Source organism: Theobroma cacao, chromosome 1 (genome assembly GCF_053813885.1).
Source record: "Theobroma cacao isolate CCN51 chromosome 1, ASM5381388v1, whole genome shotgun sequence".
Taxonomy (NCBI): domain Eukaryota; kingdom Viridiplantae; phylum Streptophyta; class Magnoliopsida; order Malvales; family Malvaceae; genus Theobroma; species Theobroma cacao.
Window position 1 is genome coordinate 39,093,722 of NC_142639.1, and position 27,797 is coordinate 39,121,518.

At 36.3% G+C, this 27,797-nt stretch overlaps 4 protein-coding genes across 7 annotated transcripts; 3 read left to right on the top strand and 1 right to left on the bottom strand.

Annotated features, from left to right (window-relative positions):
• The first annotated feature begins 194 nt into the window (after positions 1 to 194).
• Positions 195 to 1,184, top strand: LOC18613979 (pathogenesis-related protein 1C). The gene has a single exon (XM_007051488.3). The coding sequence runs from the start codon at positions 195 to 197 to the stop codon at positions 843 to 845; it is 651 nt and encodes a 216-aa protein (XP_007051550.3). The 3' UTR covers positions 846 to 1,184.
• Positions 1,185 to 2,816: 1,632 nt separating this feature from the next.
• Positions 2,817 to 5,313, top strand: LOC18613980 (uncharacterized). The gene is made up of 2 exons (XM_007051489.3): positions 2,817 to 3,152; positions 4,036 to 5,313. The coding sequence occupies exons 1-2, from the start codon at positions 3,099 to 3,101 to the stop codon at positions 4,714 to 4,716; spliced, it is 735 nt and encodes a 244-aa protein (XP_007051551.3). The 5' UTR covers positions 2,817 to 3,098; the 3' UTR covers positions 4,717 to 5,313.
• A 738-nt stretch (positions 5,314 to 6,051) lies between these two features.
• Positions 6,052 to 8,900, top strand: LOC18613981 (Cytochrome b561/ferric reductase transmembrane with DOMON related domain-containing protein). Its single transcript, XM_007051490.3, has 4 exons — positions 6,052 to 6,641; positions 7,360 to 7,756; positions 7,875 to 8,152; positions 8,237 to 8,900. The coding sequence occupies exons 1-4, from the start codon at positions 6,303 to 6,305 to the stop codon at positions 8,510 to 8,512; spliced, it is 1,290 nt and encodes a 429-aa protein (XP_007051552.1). The 5' UTR covers positions 6,052 to 6,302; the 3' UTR covers positions 8,513 to 8,900.
• A 1,451-nt stretch (positions 8,901 to 10,351) lies between these two features.
• Positions 10,352 to 26,065, bottom strand: LOC18613982 (Tetratricopeptide repeat (TPR)-like superfamily protein). Of its 4 annotated transcripts, none has more exons than XM_007051492.3 (26): positions 25,764 to 26,065; positions 25,284 to 25,421; positions 25,115 to 25,176; positions 24,367 to 24,459; positions 23,634 to 23,706; positions 23,074 to 23,394; positions 22,905 to 22,972; positions 22,670 to 22,801; positions 22,279 to 22,320; positions 21,614 to 22,138; positions 21,350 to 21,504; positions 20,343 to 20,850; positions 20,202 to 20,264; positions 20,007 to 20,108; positions 19,347 to 19,664; positions 18,371 to 18,463; positions 18,160 to 18,282; positions 17,946 to 18,050; positions 17,644 to 17,777; positions 17,075 to 17,258; positions 16,389 to 16,520; positions 15,906 to 16,018; positions 14,591 to 14,681; positions 11,524 to 13,812; positions 11,171 to 11,242; positions 10,352 to 10,660 (listed from the first exon to the last, which is right to left on the bottom strand). In XM_007051492.3, the coding sequence occupies exons 2-24, from the start codon at positions 25,342 to 25,344 to the stop codon at positions 11,692 to 11,694; spliced, it is 5,619 nt and encodes a 1,872-aa protein (XP_007051554.3). In that variant the 5' UTR covers positions 25,345 to 25,421; positions 25,764 to 26,065; the 3' UTR covers positions 10,352 to 10,660; positions 11,171 to 11,242; positions 11,524 to 11,691. The 4 variants fall into 4 exon arrangements, with proteins under 4 accessions (XP_007051554.3, XP_088659258.1, XP_088659257.1 ...); XM_088803132.1 differs by having other exon boundaries at positions 18,160 to 18,261; positions 23,074 to 23,397; XM_088803131.1 differs by having other exon boundaries at positions 23,074 to 23,397.
• Between the last annotated feature and the right edge of the window lie 1,732 nt (positions 26,066 to 27,797).

Genomic DNA, 27,797 nt, shown 5'->3' on the forward strand with positions numbered 1-27,797 from the left:
ATTAATGGAATTAAGAAATTATCTAAATGCGGGTAGGTTGTTTATAGTCTTTTCCAATTATCCAAAACTAAACTTGGTGGTAATCCCATAATTTCGTTCAATCGTCCATGCATATGACTTCTCTCCCTCTCAAGTCTCGCCCTCTCGTTTCCCTCTTTCATTCGAGGAAAAACAAGCAAATCTCGCAGACAACAATGGAACTCCCAAACACCAACACCCAGATTTTCACACTCTTCATCTTCCTCTTGTTTCAACTCGTCCCCGTCGTTTTCACTTTCCCAAACATACCCAACATAATTAACCCCCTGAGAGCAATAACTCAAATGCAAGCTCAGCAGATCATCCCCAATCACTACCTGCAGCCCCAGTCCCAGTCCCAGTTCCGGCCCCCGCCCCAGCCCCAGCCCCAGCCCCAGCCTCCTGAAACAGAGCAGCAACAATTCCTGAATGCCCACAACAAGGTCCGGGCCCACGTGGGTCTTACCCCTTTCGTCTGGGATGACACCTTGGCCTCCTTCGCTCTCTCGTGGGCGAACAGGCGCATCCCTGACTGCCGTATGATCCATTCGTTTGGGCCCTACGGCGAGAACATCTTCTGGGGGGGCCGAGACCACTGGACTGCGGAGGATGCCGTCAGGTTATGGGTGAAGGAACACAGGTTTTACGATCGGAGGACCAATGCCTGCCTTCCAGAGAGACTCTGCGGTCATTACACACAGATTGTATGGAGGAATTCGACCAAACTAGGATGTGCCAGAGTCAAATGTTCAACCGGTGGCGTTTTTATTATGTGCAACTATGATCCTCCTGGAAATATCATGGATCGAAACCCATTTGCGCCCTAAAGTGAATAGACAACCGACAGTCATAGTAGAGCATCTCCATTCTTCAGTGAATCAATCTCCTCCTACGCTGGAAGCGTTTCAAGCTCAATTTACAATTTATACTATTATAATTTATATGTTGTTTAATCAACAAACGTGGAAAATTCTCCTTTATTTTGTTTTACTTTTGTTTTAAACTGGGGTACTTTTTGGGTAGTAGTGATGTTTGATTTCATTGATTTTTTACATGAAACCAGTGGAGTCCAAATGGTTGCGATGTATTTCATATTATTTGTCAATGAGGAGTAGCAGTTGTTGTCTGTGTAAAAATGAAATAACTTCGGATCTTTTTTTAAATAAAAAAAACTCACAAATATTCAAAGAAGATTCTCAATAATCATCTACCTTGTGCACAGGAGTGGAGCCTCCTTTAAATTGGCGCTTAAAATTTTTTAAATTTTTTTTATATTATATAATATTTTTAAAATTTTTTATATATTTCTTTGACAATCTCTTCAAAATAATTTTTTATTTAATAATTAATATAAATAAAAAATAACAAAATGATTTCGCATGCCCCAATTTTAAAGTATTTTTTATTTTCTTCTCTCAATTTATATTATTTTTTTATTTATATTTGTTTATTTTTTTCATTTCTATTCTCTTTATTTATATGTTTTAAATTTTTATAAATTTTCTTCTCCAATTTCTACAAATCATCAACCATATTATTTTCTTTTTTGGTTATGTCATATGTGAATTCTATCTTTTACTTATCATGTTCTTCTTTTTTTTGTTATATGTATTTTATTTTCTATGATTTTTATCTTTAAAATTTAATAAATTATTATATAAATCTTATATATAAGTTGCACTATTACTTAAAATTTCATCAATGTATCACTTTTTTTATTAATCTTGATTATGTAAGAAGAAATTATTTTGAATATATCTTTTTTATATGTTTTACATTTTATATTTAGTCGAAAGAAAATTGTATTGAACATATAACCTTTAAACAATCGTGATCATATAAAAGGAAATTATCAATCCTATATATTGTATTTAATTATTTATATTTTATATATTATAATTTTATATTTAGTATTATAAGTAGAAAAAAATAAAATAAGAATATTGAAAGTTGACTGTATTAATTTTTTTTTCAAGTTTGATTAAAGAATGAGTAAGTTAAAAACAATTGACAAATTCTTTAAAAGAAAAGATACAAATCATCTAAATGACTCTCTTATACTTGAGCCACCAAACCTTAATACTTCAACTCATAAATAAGAGTAATGTGCATCAATACATTAAGACTCAATCCTAAAAATAATAGATGTTTTTCAATACATAATTAATAATTGATAAATTTGAATCCATGAAACATAATTGACTATAACTTTCAGACTATTGTAAGGTTTTTTTTCTTTGATTTATATATTATATAAAATTATTTTTTATTATTAATCTTTTGATTGTTAGTTAAATTTAATATATTAGTTTTTAAAATATTTAATCTTTATTTTTTATTTTTGACCTCCTAATAAAAATTAGCTAACTTCGCTCCTGCTTGTATACATTCAAAATCAAATGTGCCAATAGTGGCTTAATTCATTTATAAATTTTTGTGCATAAATGATCATGGACATTAAAATGGATATGAATTTGCTATTTTTCCTATAACTTTTTTTCTAAAGATAATGATCAGTATTAGACTATTAGCATTCTCAATCGGTCAAACCATTTCAATTACATGTGCTAAAAACAAATCACTTTTTAATTATTACAGTTGTATTTCTTACCCCAAAATATTTTGGGGTATGGTCAACAATCAAAGCCTATAGTCAAACTGGTAGCTGACGTGGCTATCTTGACCATCAAAATTTAAAGGGCAGATTTTGTCAAACGTGGTCGCTTGACTTACCTAGTTGTTGTGCTGTGTTCAATGCAGGATTCTGGAATTTTACTAAAAACAAACATGGGATTAGTTCTGTTTCCGATTTTGCAGGCCACGGTTTTAACGTCGTTTGCGGGCGGGATCGTTGCTATAAACAGGGGTCCGAACCTCCAACGTTTGCCTGGAAAGGTACCTGATCTCCTTTGCCTAAGGAGAAAAGGAAAAGGAAGAAAAAAGGCTCTTAGATCCTGATTGTATCAGGCCCTGGATTGAACACAAGATTTCTCTCATTCTCGTGCTTTTCTTTCCCTTTCTTTATATCCCATCTGCCCCATTCTATTGCATTATTGTGTTTGTTTGGAGATTCTTTCAAGATGGAATGGTCTGCAACATCCGCTACAAAAGCATATCTCGAGACCATCCAATTGGTAATTAACAGCTGCTTCATTTTCCGTTTTCTTTCCCCAGTTTCTGATTTTCTTTTCTTGGCTTTAAAAATTGCACTCATCTTTTATTTCTGGGGCTTTAGATTGTGTTTGATGGGTAAGTAGGATTTTCTTGATGCTTGTACAAAACAAAAGTTGTTTTCATAACTTTTTCTTGAGAAAAGCAATGTCAATGGAATTCTTTTTTGTTCTTTAAGAACAAGGTTCTGCTAGAGGTAGAGAAACATGTAAAAAATGGTAAGTTGCCTTCGTTCTTGCTAATGTCAACTTGTTTGCTGAATATATATGATCTCGGCCAATTCAAGATGGCAATGGCATGCATATAATGCAACCCCAAGTTAGATTACCTTCGTTTTACTTAATTGTTAATTGATTTTCTTGGGTTGATTTCCCTCGTCCGGGTCTAAATGGTCTGTTATCTTTTCATAATAGTACCATGAAAACAAGAGCTTTAGGCAGACATGTAATCAAATCCTTCATGGACGATGACTGCGGTAACTTCTGATGTCCTTTTTCCATGCTTAGAAGATGGATGTGTAGATCTGCTAGCTTTGTGTCATTTAAATATATAGACAATGGGCCAAAGAACTAGTAGAAGTTAAGATGATGAATAACTGTCTGCAAAATCAGATTGGAAAAATGCTTTTTTGTCTTTCTAAACCAAACTAATAATCCCACTTAATTTTATGACAGTTTAATTTCCTTCAAATTGTGTTTGATTACAACCTTATCGTTGTATCTAAAATATCTATAGCAACGCAGCTAATTTTCTTCTCTTACTATTTTTTCACGGATTCAGGGTCTATAGTACTATGTTTTTGACTTCCATGGATAGTGGCTAATTCTACTTTCTTTATTCTTACAGTGTAATAATCTGAACAAGCTAAGTGACTCATGGAAAACACGAGAGCCTGGAAGCAGTGAGTTCATATCAGCCTTAGCAGCTGGCATGAAATCAAAACTGATAGTGGAGGTTAAATCTAGTGTATCACCATCCACAATAGCATTAGCCACCGCTGCAAAACATACTGGGGCCAGGTTCGTCTGCATTCTCCCGGAGACTGCCCTTCTTGAAGCAAAAAAAGAAACTAAAGATTCAGGTCTAATAGACATTGTAGAATTTAAAACCGGAGACCCCACTGAGATCCTGCAAAATTATGAAAAAATTGATTTTTCTTTGGTGGATTGCAAGAATGATGACTACCCAAAGTTGTTAAAGATGATAAATGTTAATCCGAAAAAGGCAGTAGTAGTGGCTAACAACTTGGCGAGTGACAAGGAAGGCTTCGGAGGTCATGTCAAAGGAATGAAGGATAAGGTTACAGTGAGGTCTATGAAGCATCCCATTGGGAAAGGAATGGAAATTACTACTATTGGAAGAACCAATAAAAGTGAAAGGCGAGATCGGGGTGGTGGAGGTCAGTTAGGAGCAGAAAGAAGGGGCATTCCCATGAAGAAGACTGCTAGTGCTAACAGCAAATGGATCGTTAGAGTTGATGAGGAGAGTGGTGAGGAACATATATTCAGGCCGCCAAGATCTCTTTAGTTAACCTTTTCTCTACCAAAAAAGTTAACATTGCACTGCACAACTGTGAGCTTGAAATCAAGTTTCTTTTGTTATGAAGCCGTGAATTCTGACTTCTGATAGCTGGTGTGGGGACTTAGACATATGCTCTGCCAACCGTGACAATGATCTCACAAGCCAATTATCACTTCATTAATAGTGATGATATATATAGGAGGCTTAATTCGAAAGCATGCGTTTACAGCAGATTTTCTGCTCTCCAATCGGTACAGCATCTCTGCGAATGGTGATATTGCATCCTGTGATGTTCCAGAGGAGAAATGAAGGAGGCTTAGTGAGGAGTAGCCAAAGCTTGCGCCCTGTCCAGTTAACTCTCTTCAGCTTTCTCCAATGCAATGCTAACTTAATTTGCTAATGCCATCAAAATCTCAGCCGGTGCCACAGATTTAAGTTAAAGGTTGCTTGTTGTACATCTTGTGCAAACAGGTTTTATGTAGTGTGTTTTTCATGGTTAGCTCTCAAATATAATAAAGATTTGTATTTCTATAGCCAAACATGTCCCAGGCATAATTTCAGTGGCAAAAAGCTGGTTGTTAAATGAATGTCCATATATATATAAATAAGTGTGTTATTTAAATTGACATAATTACTTTTTTACTCTTTTTCTTGTTTTTAATATATATATATATATATATATGAAGTGCAAAGTTCCATCAACTTTTTGATTAATTTTTTGGTTGAGTTGTCAAAACTAAATCTTTCTTTTATCTTGTAAAGCAAAGCAAATTAAATGAAACCTTTGGATTGAAAAATCTATGAGAGCTAAAACATAAATAAAACCAAAATCAAGTAACCCCAGCATCAATTTTCTGTAAGACCTTTCTTTTTCGGTTGTAAACAAAAGGAGTTTGACATCACAACCTAAATTTGCCAAATTTGTTTGAACTTTTTAGCTGTTAATTGTTCAAAAATTTAACCCGATGGTGGGTCAAGAAGTAGCCAATCTTTGGCTTTGGTTTAATTGAAACCTCTTCTAAATTAAGTATTAATCTATTCACTAAAGAACTAGTAATAATCTAGTCGATTAGATTTGCCAATTCATAAATTTGGGTTTTCTTTTTAGTTATTTTTCAGTAGCTTTCCTCATTTTATTATTAGCTAGCATGTCAAAAGTTTGCGGAACTGCTTCTTTTGAGAGGGAAAGGGGCTATGCATTTACTAAAACAGTTTACCTTAAAAAGGCCCATTGTTGCGTCTTCCTCTCGAATCCAGTTCATTTCAGCCAAACCTTTGTTGCTAAGTGACAGCTATCCTAAAGGTATAAAGGCTTTAACAGATGTATTAAAATTGCATGAAACTGTTTTGGGACGGAGAGAGGCAGAGACAAAAGAAAATGCTATTTGGTGATGAGTTCGCTGGCGGGAATGATGATTACCCGCCATCACCAACCGCCATCCCCACCCTCACCAACAACAACCATAATTCAGCCTTGAGTCGAAAGAAACTGAAACATCTTAACCACCCTCGATGGCTTCGCCTTCACACTTTGTCTTCTTGTTCTTGACCTTCCTAGCAACTGCTTTGTCAGTTGATGCTCTTGTATCTCAATGGCAACTCCAAGATTCTGGGTTTCTTTTTCCAGGATTCTTGTTGGGTTATACCTTCTTTGTATCTTCCTAGGACCCAAGGTTTTTGCAGCAGCAGATTTTAAGGAGATCCTGGTGGAGCCTGACAGCGATGATCCAGATAAGGGTGCTCAGTTTAAAGTCCTCGACCATGATACGAATGATCCTTTAGCCAATGGTTCCATTAGTACTGCTGGTGATGGTGATGGTGGAAGATATGAACTTTGTGGTACTGATCTAAGTTTTCTTGGTCCACCTTATGGCAATATATCCACTTCCAATATGGTTTGTTCGCCTATATGGCATACCTTTGTTCTGAGGGTAAGTTGTTTCAACTCTTATTTTCAGGTTATGTATGCTTCTCTGTATATTGTTGCATATTTGCATGAATGAATTAAACCTGATTAGCTTAGTTGATTGAGAGGTTTTAGAAAATAATGACATGTGTGGAGCTTGGTCTTGTGACATTGATTAGTTTGTCCAGTTATTGCTGTATTTTCACTGATGGAGAAGATAATAATTTGGTCTCTAGAGACCTAAAAAAAGGCAGTCTGATGAATGAACTCCTTTTCCACTGCCCTGTTTCAGTTTAGAGAGTGTTTTTTCCTTTTTTGGTCGGCATTGTGCCTTCAATGCATGTAATTCTGCAATTGTGACTTTATGTTCGTTATGCATTGAAGCCAGACTTTGTTGACACAATAAAGATGATGGCGGATATTTAAATGGGTTTTAAGGAAATGGGTTAGCTTCATCTTTTTAATTTCAAAATCTCATTGCAATTCAATTTGTTTTCTACTTTTTTTTTCTGAATTGTGGTTATCTCAAGACTTCTATTAACAAAAACGAAAAGAGTGAGAGATTAAATGGGCTTAGAAACATTCTATAATGGTGGAAAATGCAAGTGCTATGCAGAAAATTGATTGAAATATTTACATTGTTCCATGGCACTTCATTATGAAACCACGATCACCTTTAGTTCAAGAAGACAAGAGTTCAGAGTTACATAATATGAAGTAGCTAATCCTACCCCTTTATGCAGTATTACCAGAGAGCAGACAATGTCATGACCATCATACTATCAGCAGTCTACACAACTGGATGGGTCGGGATTGGTTTTTCCAGGAACGGAATGATGCTTGGATCCAGTGCCATGGTGGGATGGTTTAATAGGAAAGGTCAGGCAAGAATCAAGCAATACTACTTGCGGGGTGCCCATGCATCGCAAGTCATCCCTGACAAGGGTGAATTGCCACTTAACAATATTCCACCGGTAGTGGCCCTTCATGGGGCCATGATTTACTTGGCATTTCAAGCCAAGTTTGAACATCGTCTTGGTCGGCAACCTCTTATTGTGGCTTTTGGAAGCAGATATCCTACTCACTTGCACCTAACTAAACACGATGATAAAACCGCCGTTTGGTTCGACTTTTCACAAGGTCTGCTTATATTAAGAAATCTTCAATTTCAAACCTTTGTAACTGTTAGCTATCTCATCATTCTTTGAAGAGCAGCACAATCAAACTATTGCTAACAAATCACCTACTATGTTTGCAGCGTCTGTTTTAGACGTAGACGTCAGCCAGAGAAAGAATCATGGGATATTGGGAATCATGGGATGGGGTTTGATCCTCCCCGCAGGGGCAATGATAGCGAGATACTTAAAGCACAAAGATCCTCTATGGTATTATCTTCATGCTGGGATCCAATTTCTGGGATTCATCCTAGGACTCGCCGCCGTGCTCCTTGGAGTACAACTTTACAGAAGCATGAACGCTGATATTCCAGCACATAGAGGCATAGGAATCTTTGTGCTTGTGCTTAGCATTCTTCAGGTTTGCTCCTATTTGAATAATTCAAAGCTTTCAATACTTTATACAGGTTGAATTGCTAATGTAATGTGGCAAAGATGATTTCAGATAATGGCATTTTTTCTACGGCCCAATAAAGATTCCAAGTACCGGCGATACTGGAACTGGTACCACCATTGGTTTGGAAGGATGGCCCTCTTTTTTGGAGCTTTGAATGTAATATTGGGAATTCAATTGGCAGGAGCTGGGAATGACTGGAAGATTGGCTATGGGTTTCTTCTTGCAATAACTCTAATTGCAGTTATTCTTTTAGAAGCATTCTCGTGCATGAGAAGAAGAGACAAGTCTGGTCAGCCTCCAACCTTCCAAATGAATCCAATTTAGTAGCTCATGTTCTAAAATTCTCAATACTTTGATGGAACTGAGGGGTTTTGATTGATCATGTATCTGAACGGAGTGCTCAGCATTGCACCAGTTAGCCTTGAGGAAGCCAAGCCATGTGTAACTGCATTGTTCAACTTACTGAATTTAGCTTCTGAACCTGCTATACAAGCCATTTTATGTGTGAGCTTTCTTCGCGTGAGAAGTGATTAAATAGCTTCATATTTGTTTACCAAGTTGAACCATATTCCAATTTCAATTTTCCTGGGACAGAACTAGGGACTCACAATTTTCTCTGTCAAGTGTAATTGTAACCTTAGTCGCAAAATGAAGATGCATTTGTCTTTTGTGATCAGGAAATGAAGGTCCATTAGAGAGATATCTTGAGCGATTTTTGAGTTTGAGCTTTCTTGCCGTTGTTTATGTAATAAAAAAATAGAACATTTTAAAAAATAATCCTTAAAGATAAGATATTTTTAAAAATAACTCTTTTTATAGTTTTAATCAAGTTGGATAAAATTACCCTTAATGAAGTTACACGCTATAATGTTATACACCATATACAAAAATCTGTGACAAGCCATGGTTAGCGTGTTACACGCCATATACAAAAATCTGTGACAAGTCATGTACAAAAACATGTGACACGCCATGTACAAAAATCTGTGACAAGCCATGGTTAGCGTGTGACACTTCATGTACAAAAACCTGTGATAAGTCATGGTTAGCGTGTTACACGTCATGTACAAATACATGTGACACGTCATGTATAAAAATCTGTGACAAGTCATGGTTAGCGTGTGACATGTCATGTACAAAAGCCTGTGACAAATCATGGTTAGCGTGTTACATGCCATATGCAAAAACCTATGATAAACCATGGTTAATGTGTGACACGTCATGTACAAAAGCATGTGACAAGCCATAGTTAGCGTGTGACACGCTATGTACAAAAGCTTGTGACAAGTCATGATAAGCGTGTTACATGCCATGTGCAAAAACCTATGACACGTCATGCACAAAAATCTATGAAATTTCAAATCCTCTCAACTTTTTTTTTTTTGACAAGTTGGCACAGATTAAAGTGTTTCTAACATGTTTTCATAAATCAAAATACAAATGTTTTTTATCTAAAACATCTACTTTGACTAAAAAATTTTTTTTTAAACCCTAGATTTATAAATTTTCAAATTTTGAATTTATTGATATCTATATCCCGAATTCATTCAATTAAAAGTTATTTCATACATTTGTTATTATTTTTATCATTTTAGTTTTATCTAAAATAGCTAAAAATCGAATTTTTCAAACAACCACCCAACCAAACACGTCAAAACCATTGTTTGGTGTCTTGAAAACGTAAGAAAGAGAAATCTGAAAACGTGAGAGAGAGAAATCGAAAGCATAGCAGACGAATGCCGAACAGAAAAATCGATAAAATTTGAGAGATTGAGATGGTGAGAGAGAAATTCGAAACACAAATATCCGAAGCACAAATGGAGAGAAATTGAGAAAAATTGTGATGAATTGTTTAATTTATTTAAAATAATTTAAAAAATATTTTCGTCAAATTATAATTAAATATGACTAAAAATAATTAAATTTATTTTGATAATTATTTTTAAAATATTTTTATCAAAAAAAATTATTTCTCACAATTTACTCCAAAAAAATTAGAGATCATTTTCTCATAGTTTTGCCTGATGTTTATCATTGTATCACTCTGATACAAAAGCAGTGCAGTTACATTGGTACTAGGTAGCACCGTGCCACCCATCAAAGCCAACATTAATGAGTATTGGTAATCGATCTCTCTCCATGACATCAATGAGGAATCCAAAGTGATATAAAAGGTAAATTATTTTATTATTTTCTCATATTTGTGTCACTTGATACTGGAACAACCAGTTAAATTTGAACAATATGACAGCGCCAGAGTGGAAAAAATTAAAAGGACAAAATTGAAGTCATATACAATTGAATGAAATCAATTTATCAATGGCATTGCTATAGAAAATCAAAAAGGTGAAATCAGTCTTTAAAATTCTGTGATCAAAATATTAAGAAAGAAAATCCTTTACTGAAGTATAGACCAAAATTGTCACCTTAACAACGCCTAGTTAATCCCCAATAGTTAATTACCATTTGAACCTGCAGATCAAACCAAAATGAAAAATGAGCACATAAAAAACACACAAGGTTAATGCGAAAAAAGTTAAAACCAACTGCAAATGCCTCAAAGTTGAAAACACTGAACCCTACCCAACCTCATTGGGCATGCGTTTCCAGTCTCTAGCCCAACCTCACTCAGAACATCCTCTTGATACGAGAGGTAGCAGCTCTGGATCAAAAGTTATCTTTCTAGATCATACTTAGTAAAGATGTCTGAACACTCTAAAATGATTGTTTTAACTATTACAACCTCAATGGGTTATTTTCTCAGATATGGAGTATTTAACAGTCACAAAGACAACTACAATAAACCTAAAGTTTTGAACATACAAGCAGAATTATCTGCATCCTTCCCTTCCTGCCACCCCCCCCACCCCTCCAAAGAAAAAAAGAGAAAGATGAAGACAATTTTAACCTACTCAAATCATTTCCTGCAGTTTTTTGAGTAGCAAAAAGACAGATACAATAGAGATTGTGAAGTCATGATACCTGATTTTAAAAGCCACTCTCGTTCTTGTTCATACTGTCAGCTAAATCAAGTAGAAGTTAAATATAGAGTATCTGCAAAAAAATTTTAGGATTGTTAATATGATATTGTTAATATGATAGTTTGATGGGAAACAGAAAAATCTTCTACATCTGTATAATTTTAAGAGAGAGTGTGTGTTCCACCTAGTTTTTATTTTCTAGATGAGCTTAAAAGGGTTTTGATGACCTAATTTTTATTAGTGAAATAAAAGTTCCAAAATAGACAAAACACAGTGAGACAGGCCATCTCACTGTGAGCACAATTTCAAATGGAAAACAAAAAGCATTACTGGCCTCAGTTAAAGAAAACCAACCTGCATTTTAGATCACAAATCCAATGGGCAATGCAGTTTGCTAAAATGAAGCTAGAAAGATTCACAATACTTCATGTGCCTTTCCATAGGACTGATCAAGCTTTGTTTCTTCTACCCTGTTCATACCAATCCTTCTATGCTAAGATCCGCATGAAATAAAGCTTTCAGCTATGTAGCAGTAGCTGTACAACTTTCACTTGAATAAAAGCGACTAGATTTTGGAGCTTCACTCCCTCTGACGACTCTGTTGTATATAACTTTAAAAGACTGGGAGCCATATGGTCGACTAAGCAAACTTATTGGCATTCTCAACGTCTGCTTTCGGTTTCTTCTACCTCTTATTAAAATGCTGAAGGTTTTCTCACCATCACTCTTCCTTTCAGCACTGCCTTCAGGATTTTTGTTTGGGCTTGGATCATTCCCAGAATTGTCAACCATAGATTGATTCAAGTGACCATTTTCCAGTACACTTTCCAACCCAACTCTAGCTACTTCATTATCATTATTTATTGCCTCAGATGCTGAAATGTTGACTTCTTTCTTAGCTTCTCCCACAGTGTCAATATCCACAGGCAGCATTGGAGCTGGACTTGGGTTTGCATCATCACTTTGCATTTTAGGCTCCAATATCTGATCAGCAATTGGCTCAACAATTGGTGATGGTATAGAGAACTCCATTGGATGAGCAGGCCAAACTGTCCCATGAATGAACTCTGGTATGCTGGGGTTCACATTGCATTGCCATGAGAACTGACTGGGGTGAAAAGGGTTGCTAGTTATGGGAAAGGTGCTCGTTGGTACAGGTTGGGGTTGAGTATAGGGAGGATACATAAAGGGTAGAGACTGCATTATGTTTGGGGTTGGAGTAGGTGATGGGTATGGATGGTGAGGGGAGGAGCATATTGGATTTGGTAAGACAGTAGGAGGTGCAGGGTGAATAGGCATGTTCACTGGCCAAGGTCCAACGGGGGGAACAGGTCCAGGAGCAGGAGGAAGGGTGATGTTCATGGGGAGTGGTGCAGCACGTGAAATGGGTGTTGATGGGTTGAAAGGAGCTGCTGACGCAGACAACTTCTTGTTGGCTAGTCCCTGACCATTACCAGAATTTACAACTAAGGGTTTGTCCATTTCCTCTACCTCTTGCAATGTGGAGTTTGGATTACTGTGAGGTTCAAAACCTCTAGACAAAACCTTCTCACAGAGTTCACTCTTAGGAGAATCAATTGAATTTGGCATGCCATTTATGAATATGCCATCCTGTACAACTTCAGGAGCCTCGTTTCCACCAGCGTCAAGTCCTACTCCTTCCACTTTCTCAGACACCACTAAAGAAGAGTTATTTTCCATTCCAGCAGTTGACCTAGTTTCTTCCTTATTTTCAACTGCAGCAATTTCCTCTTTCAAGCTATCTGTTGAATCCAATGTAGAGTTCTCATTCTTCTTTTCAAATATTTTTCCTGTTCCTGAAGTCAACTGATCAAAATTATCTTTTGTTTCAGTCATTACCTCTTGATGTTTTTCAATGTTGAAGTCTGGTTTCTCAGGACAATCAGTTTCAGGCCTGAAATGCAGTTTGGAGATACTGCCTGGAGGGGCCAAGGCTACTTCCTTGTAAGAAGGAGATTTCCCAAGACTGACTATAGAATTTTTTGTTGGACGGAGATCATTTGGTGCAAAAGTAGAAGCTGGTTCCCCTGAAGAATTAAACACCTCACCTCCATTTCTAGAGATTTCAGTTGAACTTTTAGTAGATGATGGAATGGACTTAACCCTGTATGTAACAGTTTTGATTATTCTCCGTCCAACTTTTGAACCTTGGGAGGGGTTCATAGTGTACTGATCTGTATAAGCTCCATGAGATATTGTCCGTTTCTTCAATAGGTAATACCTACTACTCTGATGAGTGGCCTTGACCAGAGGGAATTCCACATCAGGATCAACATTCTTTTTCTGATAACTAAAAACCTTACCAATAGTTGCTCGCCTCTGCTTTAGTCGTCGTCCAAGTGAGGCAGATGTTCTTGGCCTTTGAACTGGTTGCCACCCATCATCCCCTTCAGCATGTGATTCAGACAGAATGTGATTATCAATGTTCAGTCTTGCCTCTGTTGTCTCTTCCACAACAGGAGCCTGGGACTGCACTGGCAAAGAGCTTGTCTCCTGGTTAGCATCTGGTTTATCTTCCTGTTCAGATAAATGTGTCTCTTCATCTGAAGCCTCTTTTGCAGCCTCTTTAGGAGATCCCTCAGAACTTGCTGGATGATTAGCAGGCTGGAGTTTTCCCTTCACCTGCATAGGAGAATTGAGATTGCAGATGAGGTGCATTACAAGTAAGAAAAAATGAAGAACAGATTGCATGCAACGGATGGTGCATGCTAAAAGTCACGTTGCGTTTTTCCTGGACTGCAGACTTGCAATTATCCAGGTTTGTCTGGTGAGTCCTCCCGCGATTATGCCTTTACCAGGATGCTTAGATACTTTCTTCTATAATTGTAAAATTGTTAAAACAAAAGTAGAAAAAAAATTTTCCCCTTCCGCGGAAAAGAATGTGGCACCCTGTCTTTTATCATAGAAGGGACAATAATTTTTCCCCATTGGAGAAAGATGACATTCATTTCTGGAGACAACATTTCCACCAGATTCTATAAATGCCCATGCCAGGTCCACAGCCCCATATCTAAAGGTTCTAGTTCTCACTGTTCTCCACTTTTCATGGACTGTGGATTCTGACCCAGGATAAGCCACCTTCTCAACGTTACATGGACAGCAAAGCTTCAGAATAGGTTCAATTACGCACAAAATCAGGCCTGTGGAGCCTTGTTATGACAGTTTGGCTAACTCAGTAAAATTAACGACCTCAAACTACTTCAAATTTCTTTCTATAGGTCTTAGCCACTGATACAGTCTGCAAAAACTTAGTTAACAACAAACTCTAGATAATGCCCTACTGACTCATTTCATGCAACAGCATTAGTAAAGAGAATCATTTTGAGTCTGGTTCCTATCATCAACAATAATAGTATGTCAACAATAAGTTTGACTAACCACAAAATAAACTCCATCCTACCTTCGCAATATAGCTTCTTCTCTTTCCTGCTGCAACATCTTTCCCTTTGAGATCATGATTTGGATTAATATAGTCAAGCAAATCAGATACACTGCAAAGTAGCATAAAACATTAGGATCAGTACAAGGATGTCTGAATTTTCCCAGACAGGAAAAAAAGGGTATCACATCCCCAACCTCTAGCAGACACAAGAATAAAAAGTATGTATACAAATGTTGATAATCCAGTGAGGTGCTTCGCAAAAGAATTTTTTCATTTGGGCCATGGACTGAAAGAGTTCTTAGAAAACCAGCCTAACTACTACTACTATAATAATCTTTGTAATCACTACAGCAGCTTTTCAGATATCATAAAATGATGCCAGCTAGAACAATTCTATTCAAGCAGTCTTCCACACACAACACATTTGGAATAATAAACCAAAATTTTTTAAATCTTTACTCAAATTAGCGTAAAAAAGTAATAATCCAAAACAGAAATGAATGGAGTATCAAAGAAAGAATTTGAAGACAGGTTGGGTCCACCAGCCATGACTGGGGCAGATTTTGTTCTGTTTCTTTTGTGTGGGTGGGTTTGTGTGGTGTGGGTGTGGGTGTGGGGACGACAAGGATCCGGGTAAGGTGAACCCACATGAACGACGAAGAATAGAGGCACTTTGCCATCCATTGGTAATTTGTAAGAACAGAGGCTGAGGCGAACTTTTTGCACTCTTCAGTGTTCAATAAAAACTCATTTATGAAAACTGATTTCTTATTTTATTAATGTGCTCAAGACGCCTTTTTTTTTTAAGCAGAGATAAATATCCTTCCATAAGCAATTGAAAGCTGGGTCCACAATAGCCAAGTGAAATCTCAAGATTCCATAAGAAAATCCAAGAAACAGCATGAATTACTTTTTCTACATCTGAACTAGGAGATTGAAGCAACGGGCAACGGGCATAACAGCAGGACCAATTATGTGAATAGTACACAAAGTACTATAATATGCCAGCTTTAACAATTCTATTCAAGCAGTCTTCCACACAACAGATTTGGAACAATAAACCAAACTTTTTTAAATTTTTACTCCAATTAATATAAAAAAGTAATAATCCACGACAGAAATGAATGGAGTATCAAAGAAAGAATTTGAAGACAGGTTGGGTCCGCCAGCCATGACTGGGGCAAATTTTGTTTTGCTTCTTTTGTGTGGGTGGATGGGTGTGATCAATTATGTGAAATAATACACAAAGTAGCAGAAGGAAACTGCACGACATTCGAAAACAATCAACTATTTTCGAGAGCACTTCTTCAAGGAATATGCTAAGATGATTTACCTTAGATGGCCTTTGCTAGCTATGGATGCATCTGGCTTCTTGGTACCATTTCGAGTAGCTTCTTGCTGTTCAAACGCCTTGGACTCAAAGTACTCAAGCCATGCAGCAGCGTCCTGCAAGAATTCATCAGAAAGTTGCAACAGCTCATTGATAATGATAAAATAAAATAAAACCCTCAAAAATAATCATATCTATCACGCGCTGTCTGAAATTTTTTATTCAAGTCATGCATTAGATGTCCCTATGTCAAAAATCATCAAGCTACTATTGCTGCCAACTTCCGCTTTATTATGATTTGCTCTGTCAACTAAGAGTTTGAACCAGTAGCTGCATTATCTCCAGGTCGAAAGTCACTTAAATCTTTTAGGTATGAATCATAGCCAGAAAGCATTTGTCGCAGTTTTCAGATATATCATCAACTTGAATATGAGAATACACCCAATACAGAAAGTACATGTTCAATCTATGCACTGCATAAGATACCTGGGTACGCAAATCATCTGGGCCCAGCTTTGCTCGGAGAATTTGCAAGGTTGTTTGTTCATGTTGGACACTTAAAGGGTATGCTTCCATCAATGAGAGTGCAATTGCTATAGCATGATAACTCGCTGCTGTCTGGAGAAATTAACAGAAGAAAGGATTATTCCTTGAAAGGTTTTTTCTTTGTGATGTAAAAATGAAGGAAAAAAGGACGCCAAAAGTACATTTTGATAGATAATGATGCTTGCCAGCACCCGATTTGAAGCACGTATAAATTCAAAATTGAGTTTAATTCATTTACATGTTTTAGCAAGCCTGCATTTCAGCAAAGACAACCGAGACAGCACTGTCTTACCACCCACTATATGACTTAACTTATCACGCTTATAAAAAGCATTAATTCTCTGTAGTCCTGAATGCATTTTATCAATTAGTTTTATACAACCAATCAACCATTAAAAGAAAAACCAAGCCAAAAATTGAAAAACCTCTGCAATGACTTTAGTTTTTAGCCATATAAGAATTCATATTTGTCTAAAACTGATGAAAGAGAAGACTCAATATCAGGACCATAGGTTTTGTATGATTTACTGTCTCACCAGATCAAGAAATAGTATCATAGATAGATATAACAAAAAAATGCCGTAAAAACAAAGTTCAAAGAAATTGAGAAAATAAGAAATCCAAACCTGAATATGGTCTGGACCAAGTAACCTTTGGTTACATTTCAGAGCTTTGTGCAGATATCTGAGGGCAACATGCACATTGCCCAGGCCTTCTTCCATCATAGCTACATTAATATATGTTGCGGCAGTATTTGGATGAGACGGGCCACAGGTAAGATGTAAAAGATACAGAGCACGCTTAACATATCTGATCCAACAAAAATTTATAGATGTTTAGATTAAAAGGTTAACAAGAAAGATGAAAAATATGATTTGAAAGTGGCCACAGCCATCTTGCAAGATATTTCTTTAGAAACTTAAAATGCCAGAAGCAAACAATAAGATTAGGTTCAAAGTATAGTTTGAAAAAGAAAAAGCCTCTAATTATAGGCATTTAAGCAGATTAAACTAGTCTCATGACACTCAAATCCATCGAGTGGCCCAGTAGAAAACGCAGATGGCTGCTTCAATATCTATAACGCATATTGTATAGTATTGAAGGTAATCCATGATAGCTACAAGGCACTAAAAATAAATTGTAAACATCTTGTTTAAGCCTCAATCTAAAATACATAAAACACAAACAAACATACTTAAGAGCAAGTTCTGTATGCTGAAGCCTGTAATAGAATACAGCAAGATCTCCATAACTCTTCATTGTGTCTGGATGCTCTAGTCCCAATTCTCTCTCATTGATATCCAAGGCTTTTTGCTGGTAGATTGTTGCCTGTAATTGGGACAGATTACTGATTTAAATTCAACTTGAAACCCCCACTAAACTGAAATAAAACAACACTTTTTAACAAGAATACTTCTATAAAACTTTTTAGGGTACTATTATTCTAGTATTATATGGATTTTCACACATTCCATATAGAAATGGTTATCAAAAGACCTGATTGAAGTCTCCAGTGTGATATAAAACTACAGCAAGAAGGCTGTAAGCTCCAGCTGTCATTCGATGATAAGGACCACAAACTGATACCAGCTTTGAAAGAGCCTGCCGAAACCATGAAAAGTACAGCAGGTTGGAGACTAGAGATATAGAAATAAGTTGCTGAAGCACGTGATAGGCAATTCATATTGGAAAGAGGATATATGTCATATACCTTGGTTCCATAAGTCACTGCATCTTCGAGTTTTCCCTTATCTAAGGCTGTTTTTGATGATTCTAGAAGTTGCCTTCCATCGGCAGATGAGCATGCTGCTTGCTGAAAATAGATCAAATTCAACTATACACAAACTTATGATAAAACCAACAAATTCTGAAACAAAATTGGGAAAGGAGAAAAAAGAATAGAATGTTCCAGAATTAATCACCTTATGCACTGGAACCAGGCTGACAACATCTGACGGTTGGAATGGGCTAGGAGAATCCATGTCAAAATCCCTTGGAACCAACTCAATTCCTACCTAAAAGAAGCAAATGAGAGAAAAAGGAAATGTAATACTTAGTGTTTGTGCTTCATCCACCACATCCTCTTTCGGATAACTTCACAGGCAATTGGGCCCATGATCTATAACCTTTCCCTAGGCAGACAAAGTACCCTATATAAGCCATAGAGAATTGTACCCTTATTCTCAATTCTGATCAGTAAATTTTCATTTTAGCCAATTTGATAGCAAAATCCATCATCTAAGTCTACTGAGAGAGGGAGGGGGCCAGGGGTGGGGAGAAGGATCTCTGACTCCATAAATCTTAGCTTCTAGGCATCCTGTACAACTGTAATATATGACTGCAATCTTAATGACTTAGTCTCTCGCGGAGGGTCCTTCACAAGTCTAATGTGCACAGACAAGTAAAAGATTGGCATTCAGAATTCACTTGGGCCAGAAAGAAGCACAGAGGCAAGTCATTAATTGCAGTTATTACTTGGAATGCAGTCATATACTACATTTGGAGGAAGATGAACAACAGATTATTTGGTCAAAATCATGCTTCTATTCCAGATATTATGAAGTGCATCAAAGTGTGTCAGAGGGAAGATAATTGCAACAGGCCAAGTCATAGATGATCTCAGCCATAATTGGAGAATAACTCAGGAGATTTTTAGCTAATTTCATTGCTTAGCTGAACTCCCTTTTCCTATTCCATTTCTAGCAGTCTGCACCCTCTTGTAGCAGACTTCCTGCTTCTTTAGATAAATGAAATTTTAGTTTATCCTGCATCCTTGGTGATCTTTGTAATGTACTTTCAAGAATAGTGGCAAAGGCCAATATAGCTTCTTACAACTACTTAGTGAACACTGTGTAATATACTTCATCTCCAAATCCTTAAAAGTTGGAAATGAAATACCTTATGGCATAATCCACGTAGAATTGCAAATTTCCGAATGTCATTGAAGTCTAAGTTGGTAATATCCCATTCATATCGCTTCATCAAGAAGACCTGCAACCACTTCAACACCAGGGAATGGATATTGCAAGACCTATGCAGTTCTCCGTTTTCAGGAACTCCAAGCATCAGGTTCAGTGCAGAAGCTATTGATACAGCCAATTTATCAGTGTTAACAACAGCGGCAATCACAGCCTGCAGAATATGCTTGAATGCCCGAACAATCATCTCATGAATACAAAGTGACTGCACATGTGATAGCTTTTCTGAAAGCTTGACCTGAGCAGAAACCAAATATCAACCAATAACTTATTATGGAAAAATAATAAAGTCAAGTGTTTCAATTTTTCCATATCTCACAGGCTCACACACCGCGAGCAATTCATGACATGGGGATAGGTAGCAAAAGATGATGGACTGTATAGTGAATTGTCACAGACTTTGATGCAATGTCTGTGGATATATGTTTCTAACAAACACATACACATTAAATCTGCTCAGAAAACTAACAAAAATAGTGAACTCATTACAAATACAGAGTAGAAGAGCTTGACAAAGCTTTGGCGACATAAAGAATTCCTTTTAAGAATCAAAAGATATGGCTCAGAGTATAGAACTTACAACATGCCCCAAAGAACGCATCTGAAGACCTCTAGTATGCATGAAATCAGTTAGAGTCCGCCCATCAACTGGTGAGAGTTCCAAAGAACCAAAATCTGCAACCTGTAATCCCATAATAAGCACTAGAACCAGGAACTACTACAACCTTACATACAGAAACAATGAGAAAAGTGAGGAAATAACACTCATGATTACCAGTTTTGGAAGAGCAACTTCAATGTAATATTTCTGTGACAAGTCAATTAGTTCCTGCAAAGACTGTCATGCAAAATGGACACGTTAGACAAATTCTTCCTACACACAAAATTGAATGCTACAGCATTCAAGAATATCTACCTTGCGATGAAGTCCAGTATCTGATTCTTTTAGTCGAGCAAAGGCCTCTTCAGATAACTTCCTCTTCAGCACAAGCTCGTCATCTTTTGAACTGGTTTCAAGCCGTGATTCTTTAGAAGCTGCTGCAACATTTTCAACAGCATCTGGATGCGAAGTTGAGTTTCCAGAACCCATATTATCATCAGATTTTTTCTTGTTCTTGAGGGACCTAAGAGGTGTCCCAAGTCCCTCAACCTTCATCTCATTCTTAGGCTTCTCCCCAGATGGTTTTTTATCTTTTTCTGTACTGTTTTGGTCCTGCAAATATTGTATCCAGCAGGCTCCTAGTTCCCATCTCACAAAAGGTTTCTGTGCAAGTTCCTCTTCCTCAAGCTTAGCAAGACTTTCTTGCAGCAGCCTCTCTACCAATACTTGGGAAGCATTAAGCTCTTCATGTTCCAAAACTTGTGAAGGTGCAGCTGGTTTATTGAGTTCTGAAGATGTTGTTTTGTGAAGAAGTAATCTCAAACTGAGAGAAAAAAGGGAAATGTTAAGAATTCTGCTTATGAAGCCAAAGGAGCTGAAGAACAACCACACACTGAGGACAATAGATGCGTGGTAGTGAGTGGATTGTTATGCTTTTTTCATTTCAAAAGCAGATCTTCTTTATATATTTATATATAAGAGAGAGAGAGAGAACATGCATAAAGGACAGTCAAATGTTAAAATTCAGGGAAAATCAACAACTATATGCAGGCCACACCCTCCTGATGCAAATTAAGCCACCACAATGATTTCCATCTTTGAGGTTTAAGTTCTCTCTCCAGGATAGATAAATATTTAACATTCGAAAATATTTAGTTGAAACTTGAAACAGTATATTATTTTTAAATCATACCATCTATGTTTCATTTATCAAACATGTTAAAATATGTAGAATAAACAGTTTGGTCCCTCTTCTTTAAAATATAATATATGACACAGCTCATACGTAAATATGTTTGACATATTATATGAGTTAGAATAACCTGTTAATATTGAGGGCATTGGCCCCTCCTTCAGGCTGTTCAAATTCAATACTTTGAGCTAGAGGACTGCTTTTCTCGTTCTCTCTCCCCTCAACTTTCACAATGGCAATATAGCCACAGTATCTCACATTTAGTAGACCAAGAGTGGCAATGTCCTGCAGTCAAAATGTAAAATGTATCAATATCACCAATTCAGAAAGTAGAATCCCAACTGTGAAGAGACTTTTATTCATCATCATTAAGATTTTCCAGAAAATATCTTACATGTGCAGCCGTATTTTCATCAGCTGTGATCCCTTTCAATAAGTTTCTTTCAACCAAGTTCTTTTGATCAACTCCGGTTGCTTGAATTCCATCAATTTTAGTTTCCACCTTACAGCTAGCATTGGAAGCATCTTTCATTACCATTATACTCAAATCCCCCACTCTCTCAGTGTACAGAGTTTCACAATTTTTTACTGAGCCACTGGGCTTCAGCTTTCCCATTACATTCTTCACAGCCTTAACAGCTCTGAGAATGGCCACATCGACAAATAGGCTGTGAAGAAGGAATGCTTTCCTGTCCCGAATCTCCCTCTCCTGGGCGGTCTTGTGGGGCATAGATGCAAGAAATGAAAACTCATTGGCCCAAGGTATCAAATCACTTTTGCCTTCTCTTCCTAAACCACCTCCATTACCCCCCCACATTTCATCTTCCATAGGGAGAGGTGGGAAATTTGATGGTGACTGTGCTGCAATTGGAGGAATGAGCCATGTATTGGCTCTGAAGCCATAAGGAAGATTCCCAAACTGCAAACAGAAGTTCCAGAAAAAAAATGCAAAGTTGTGAAACAATACGTGAGCTAGGCTATCTTAATGAACAATATCTTGAGCATTGTCAATCAAAGCAACTAAATGAAAGGACAAGCAGTGATGCAATGATCATATACCTTATTACGTTCTGAGAATGCTTTCATGAGATCAGTGTACGCCTGTAATATTGGTAACAAGATATTAACATGAGGAAATTCTTTTGACAGATTAAAAGACGAAACAAGAACTTAAAAACACCCATTTAACAGAAACCATTTAACTTAAAATAATGAATCAATACAAGTCACAAAAATACCACACAAAAAGAAGCGCAGACCAAATATTATCATGCTTAAAGAGGGAAACCATTAAATAACACATGAAAGACAATATCATCTGCAAAACCAGTGAACTAGTTAAGACGAGAATCAAAAAGCTTATCACATTTCAAAGCATGTTTCAAATCAGATAAACAGAAAATAAATGAACATGAGTAAAATCTACAAGGAGGGAAAATCAAAAACTGACATTATCAAAAGCTCTACTGAGTTGGCGTAACAAATCAATAAGATTGTGACAAAGAATCCGCTGCTTCCCAACGTTATAAAAGCCTTTTCGGCAAGCTTCCACGTGAACCAGCTTTCCATTGCAAAGCTTAACCTGGTCATTATCACAAATTTATATCACAAATACAAGAGAAAGAGAGAGGGCTAGCCAAGAAAAATACTCATCACTGCAAGAGGTTCAAGAACGAAGATCTCACTTCGAGGGAGAAGAGATGGTCGTCGCCGGAGATCTCCTCAACTTGTCGCTTCGTTGCCTTCCTTATAACTGCAAAAACAAAAAATCGTCGCCAAGTTCAAACCGTACGCGATGGAAACAAGAGAAAATGCAAACAAAGAAAGACAAAGAAATCGAGAGAGAGAGAATACATTGAAGAGGAGGACTGAGATGAGAGAGGGAAAAGAATTCGTAGAAGGTGCCGAGCTTAGGACAAGAATGCCTCATCTCTCCTTCTGCATCCACCGCCACGTCCTTCGACAAAGATTTCGACGGCGATTCCTTATAAGTACGGGTGGTAGTTTTCTTGGCGGCGGCATAGCTCTTGTCCAGCGGAACCGGCGCATTCTTGCTGGCGTCGACGGGCTTCGGCTGATCTTTGCCGGTGGCCGATGGGCCAAAGCACGTGGTGCAAGCCATGATATCCAGTATCCGTCTAACGTGCGCCACCGCGCTCTCTTCATCGTAGTCCTCTGCTTTTTTTTTTTTTTCCGCAAATTTTGATGGCGCAAAACAGAAACAGAGAAACTAGCTGTTAGATCTTTTTAGGAGGGAGATGGGAATGGCGCACTTATAAAAGCTTGGCTAAGCAATGGCATCTTATCAAAGCTTTGAAAGCAGTGTAACGGTCATATATTTTTTTTACATCAACCGACGTCGCACCCATGTTTTTAGAAATTACTTTTACTTTTTTGCCCTCCATAAATCTTACCTTCAGTTAAAGTTAGGACGCACGGCTTGAGCGCTGAAACGTCGACGGTGTCTTTTAACTGCGGCCCTCTAATCTGTAAAGCGTAAAAACAGAAATGGATTTAAGTCGGTTCCATAGCGAATGGTCAATCATGCCCCTTCAGTTAAGCCTAAATATAAATTTTAGCCCCCTAAAAATTTCTTATTAGATTGCTAAAATAAAATATTTCTTATAAAATTACAAAGCCACCCTTTTAAACTTTTTTCAAGTTAAACATTGATTTTTATTATTATGAATATTTAAAAAATGATTTATATAGACCGAAAAATTTGTATCTTGTGCAAAATGAGATGCCCCCTTTCCAAAAAGAAGTAAAAGAGAAAAAAAATATCGTCTATTATTCCAGAGATGGAAAACGATTGCCATGCTTCAACATGACTTCCAGCAATATTCCAAAACCCATGTTGTCAAATTGAACCCGATGTGTGTGTCCCTTCTGCGGTTATATTTTTCACAGCTGACATGATTTCATATTTCTGGTTGAAATTTTATGAATTAATTAAAATATTAAAATTTCTGATAATAATATTATTATTTATAAAATTATTATTTTATTACATTTATATCATTTATAAATAGTACGACGACCAAAAATTGAAGAAAATAAAATTAGTCTTTCAAACATGCTCGCCACGATGCCAATTTTATCAAAATAACTGGACGAGAATGAATGCATGCGGCTTATGATCCTTACCTCGTGGGATAACGAAAAATTTGTGATGTTGCAGGTCTCGGTGTTCACCGATAAAAGTCGACGAACATCAAGGATCCTGTCTGTTGATATTCCCTGCTCAGGATTTACAATTTAAACCAGACAAATATGTCAAACAAAGGACAAGATGGAAAACTGTATCTTCCCAAATTAAAACAGCCAATTTGTCCAATAAAACCAATATTACGATAGTCAAATTACGCAACTGTTGATGTTTTTGGGTACTTACCACGGAATTGAGGATAACCACTAATTGATTATAATACAACAAAATAGTAGTGTCTCTGTAGTCAAAATATGTACCTACCTAACTAATATCTTTGGTCAAAAAAGGAACTTAAATTTCAATACATCCACTGGTAAGAATTATGAGAGCTAGAGTGATTTTGCCAAGAAAAAACTGAACTCCTTTAAATTTCATAATAATTAGTTCAGGTATTTAGATTGTAATCTCCGCTGGATTGGAATAGAATCAAGGTAGACAAAGTAAGCTTTTGGATAATAATAATAGTATTATTATATAGTTCATGATGATGATGTGTAACAAAATCAAGCTCGAAAAGCATGAAGAAGGAAAAGTCGGCTTTAAAATTGAAAGAAATGCGGACGCACCACACGCACATGGTGCCACGATAAACGAAATTAGAATAGTTATAGCCCAAGTTTGTTATTAGCAATAAACTATGGAGGGGGCACAAGAACCATGAAATTTCAAGAGCAACGGACGAACCTTGAGAATAACATGAGTTTCGTCAGGAAGGTATACGGTGATGTCCATGACCACTGGAAGAACTGCAACACAGGAAAAGAAGGGGGACGTTAATTTCCAGCTAACCTTGAGGATTTTGATGGGGAACTAAAAAAGGAGTGAAATTAAGCTGATTGGGTAACACTGATACCCTTCTCTTCCTTCTTCTTCTTCTCTCCCTTGGCCTTTCCGCGGCTGTTCCTGGGAGCCATTTTCAATCTTTGTTGGTTGATGGAAGACTAAAACAAGGTGTTCGAAACTTGAAGCTTAGCTAGATATAGCTGCACGCCTATAGCAATAAAAGCAACTAGTTGCGTGTCATTCTCTTCTGAAAGTTTAGTCATAATCCAAAATTAATTAAACAACAATCATATTCGTAAAAAAGCAGGGTTTGGAACATAGCCCAATCCTTATTTCAATTCCCAAATGACAGATAAGAAGCTGAGGACATTCAGCACCAACACCAGAGAATCATTGCTTGATTCTGTATACCTCGTTAAACCAATCAAAACTAGATTAAATATTATGCAAAACAATATTAAAAGACACCCCCCAAAGAAAAAAGCACAGCTCGGACAGACTTCCATTAACGTGGACTGCTTATTCGAATGTCAGAAGATTCAATAATTACCACGCAGAAGCAGCAGCCAGCAGCAAAACAGAAGATTTTTGAGACTTTAAGGATTGAAGAACGGAGAGAAAAAGGGATCTTTAATGCACTGTTAAACTTCTCAAGGAAGGGCAGCAACAAGAATTACACCGATAGATAACAGGGATGCAAGTTAAAAAAAAAGGCTGATGAAAAGAAAAGAGTATTCAGAGATAGGATAACAAAGAGGGCATAACCATTGAAAAAAGTAGGAATTGAAGGTCTCATCCGCTAGAAGAGAATGGTGCGAGACGAGAAAGATATGATATAAAGAGAGAGTGTGGGGTGTGATAAGGTAGGAAGGGCGGAGATTTAACAGTCAGATGAGTATATGGCAGTATCTGCTTTATACAGTGATTATCATTTTGTGGAATTTTTTAGTTTTTATTAATTAGTAAGTTGTATAAAATATACAAAAATAAAAAATATACTTCTTTTTTTTTTTTTAAAGGGTAAAAACTGAAAAGTACAGCTCCCCAACTATTGACAGTCCGCAATTTGCATTGCAGGGTAGAGTGAGCTGGGGATCCGCGCCTTGTCGGGGTCCACACCTAGTCACTGCTAAAAGCGTTTGGTAACAGAGAAAGAGGGAGAAAAAAAAAATAAGTTAGAAAATTGTTCTCTTTTTTTCTTTTTATTTTTTTTCCTCTGTTTGACAACAAGCATAAGTAAATTTGTACATTTTTATTTTTTTTAAATTCAATCTTTTAAAAAAGTTTAAAAAATCAACATCCAATTTAAATTAATCTTTTCTAATTTATAATTTTATCTTATTTTTTATTTTGTATGTTTCATAAACACAAAAGAATATACTCCTCTTGCATATGACAGTATAGAGGATATTATAGTAATGGCCAATTAGTCTCTCAATTTAAATTATTAGCTTGGTCCTTTGTTTTTGTATAATGGCAAAAAGGCCAAGACATGCACTCTTATATATACTGCTCCTTATTTAAGCTTGAACAAATTCAACATCTGCCGATCAAAAAATAAATAAATCTATATTCAATATTTGTTACTAAATTGTTTTTGTTGGAAAAAAATTTATTATAATTAATATAATTCAGACCTTGAGTCGATTCTTAAATATGATCTTTTATATTTAAATTCATTTTGCGATATTATTAAATTAATAAAAAAATATTTTTATTTAATTTTAATTTTAAAATCTTATAATATTAACAAAAACAGTTTTATATATTTTAATATTAAATCTAATTTAAGTTGATGGATTGGATTTGGATTTTTAATCAAGTTTATATCCATCTCATCAATACCTCCGGTATAGACTTAGTCTCGAGATTATGAAATTAATGATGAATTTTAAATGTAAATTATGGTAAGTGTTTTGTTTTGATGATAAGATAAGGGACCCATTTATTGTGATGGCAAGAGATAGACCAAACAATCTTGCAAATCGCATCTTTTACATGTGAATTTTCGGACCAGTGTCCCTTCTCTCATCCGTACACTACTTCTACTACTAATGAATTTCAACAATCTGTCACAGCTCAGCATTTCCTCCACAAAAAAAGGCACTAGACATCATCGTTGTAGGGTGACATCATGGCCAGCTGACGAGAAAAAACATTGCTGTTAATACTACTGTATAAGTGTATAAACCCATTAAATAAATCGATGAACAGATGAGTATAAAAAGTTAGACCAAACATACAAAGGACTTGAAGTCTCGAACTAGTCGAGACCTTAGAACCTCTTCTTTGCATGAAAATAATTCTGAAGATCCGAAGCAATTGCATGTTGCCCCCTTTGAAATATGTAGACATGGCATCTCTTCAAACTCATTTCCATTACTCAGGAACTACTTTGGTTATAAACTTTGTATATATTCATACTGAATACAATTATATATATATATATATATATATATATATATATATATATATATATAGTGATAGATTTAAAATTTGGCATGAAAGGTCATGGATTGATCAATAATTTGGAACAAAAATTAATAACTTTTAAAATAAAATAAAATTATAATATAAATTTTCA

Excerpts from the sequence above, each read along its gene's own strand:
- LOC18613979 (XM_007051488.3), top strand. The coding sequence starts at position 195 with ATGGAACTCCCAAACACCAACACCCAGATTTTCACACTCTTCATCTTC.
- LOC18613980 (XM_007051489.3), top strand. The coding sequence starts at position 3,099 with ATGGAATGGTCTGCAACATCCGCTACAAAAGCATATCTCGAGACCATC. Across the intron at positions 3,153-4,035 it reads ATCTCGAGACCATCCAATTG|TGTAATAATCTGAACAAGCT; the intron begins GTAATTAACAGC and ends TTATTCTTACAG.
- LOC18613981 (XM_007051490.3), top strand. The coding sequence starts at position 6,303 with ATGGCAACTCCAAGATTCTGGGTTTCTTTTTCCAGGATTCTTGTTGGG. Across the intron at positions 6,642-7,359 it reads GGCATACCTTTGTTCTGAGG|TATTACCAGAGAGCAGACAA; the intron begins GTAAGTTGTTTC and ends CCCTTTATGCAG. Across the intron at positions 8,153-8,236 it reads TTGTGCTTAGCATTCTTCAG|ATAATGGCATTTTTTCTACG; the intron begins GTTTGCTCCTAT and ends AGATGATTTCAG.
- LOC18613982 (XM_088803131.1), bottom strand. The coding sequence starts at position 25,344 with ATGGCTCCCAGGAACAGCCGCGGAAAGGCCAAGGGAGAGAAGAAGAAG. Across the intron at positions 22,973-23,073 it reads TCTCAGTCCTCCTCTTCAAT|TTATAAGGAAGGCAACGAAG; the intron begins GTATTCTCTCTC and ends TTGTTTTTGCAG. Across the intron at positions 16,521-17,074 it reads TTGGTCCAGACCATATTCAG|ACAGCAGCGAGTTATCATGC; the intron begins GTTTGGATTTCT and ends TAATTTCTCCAG.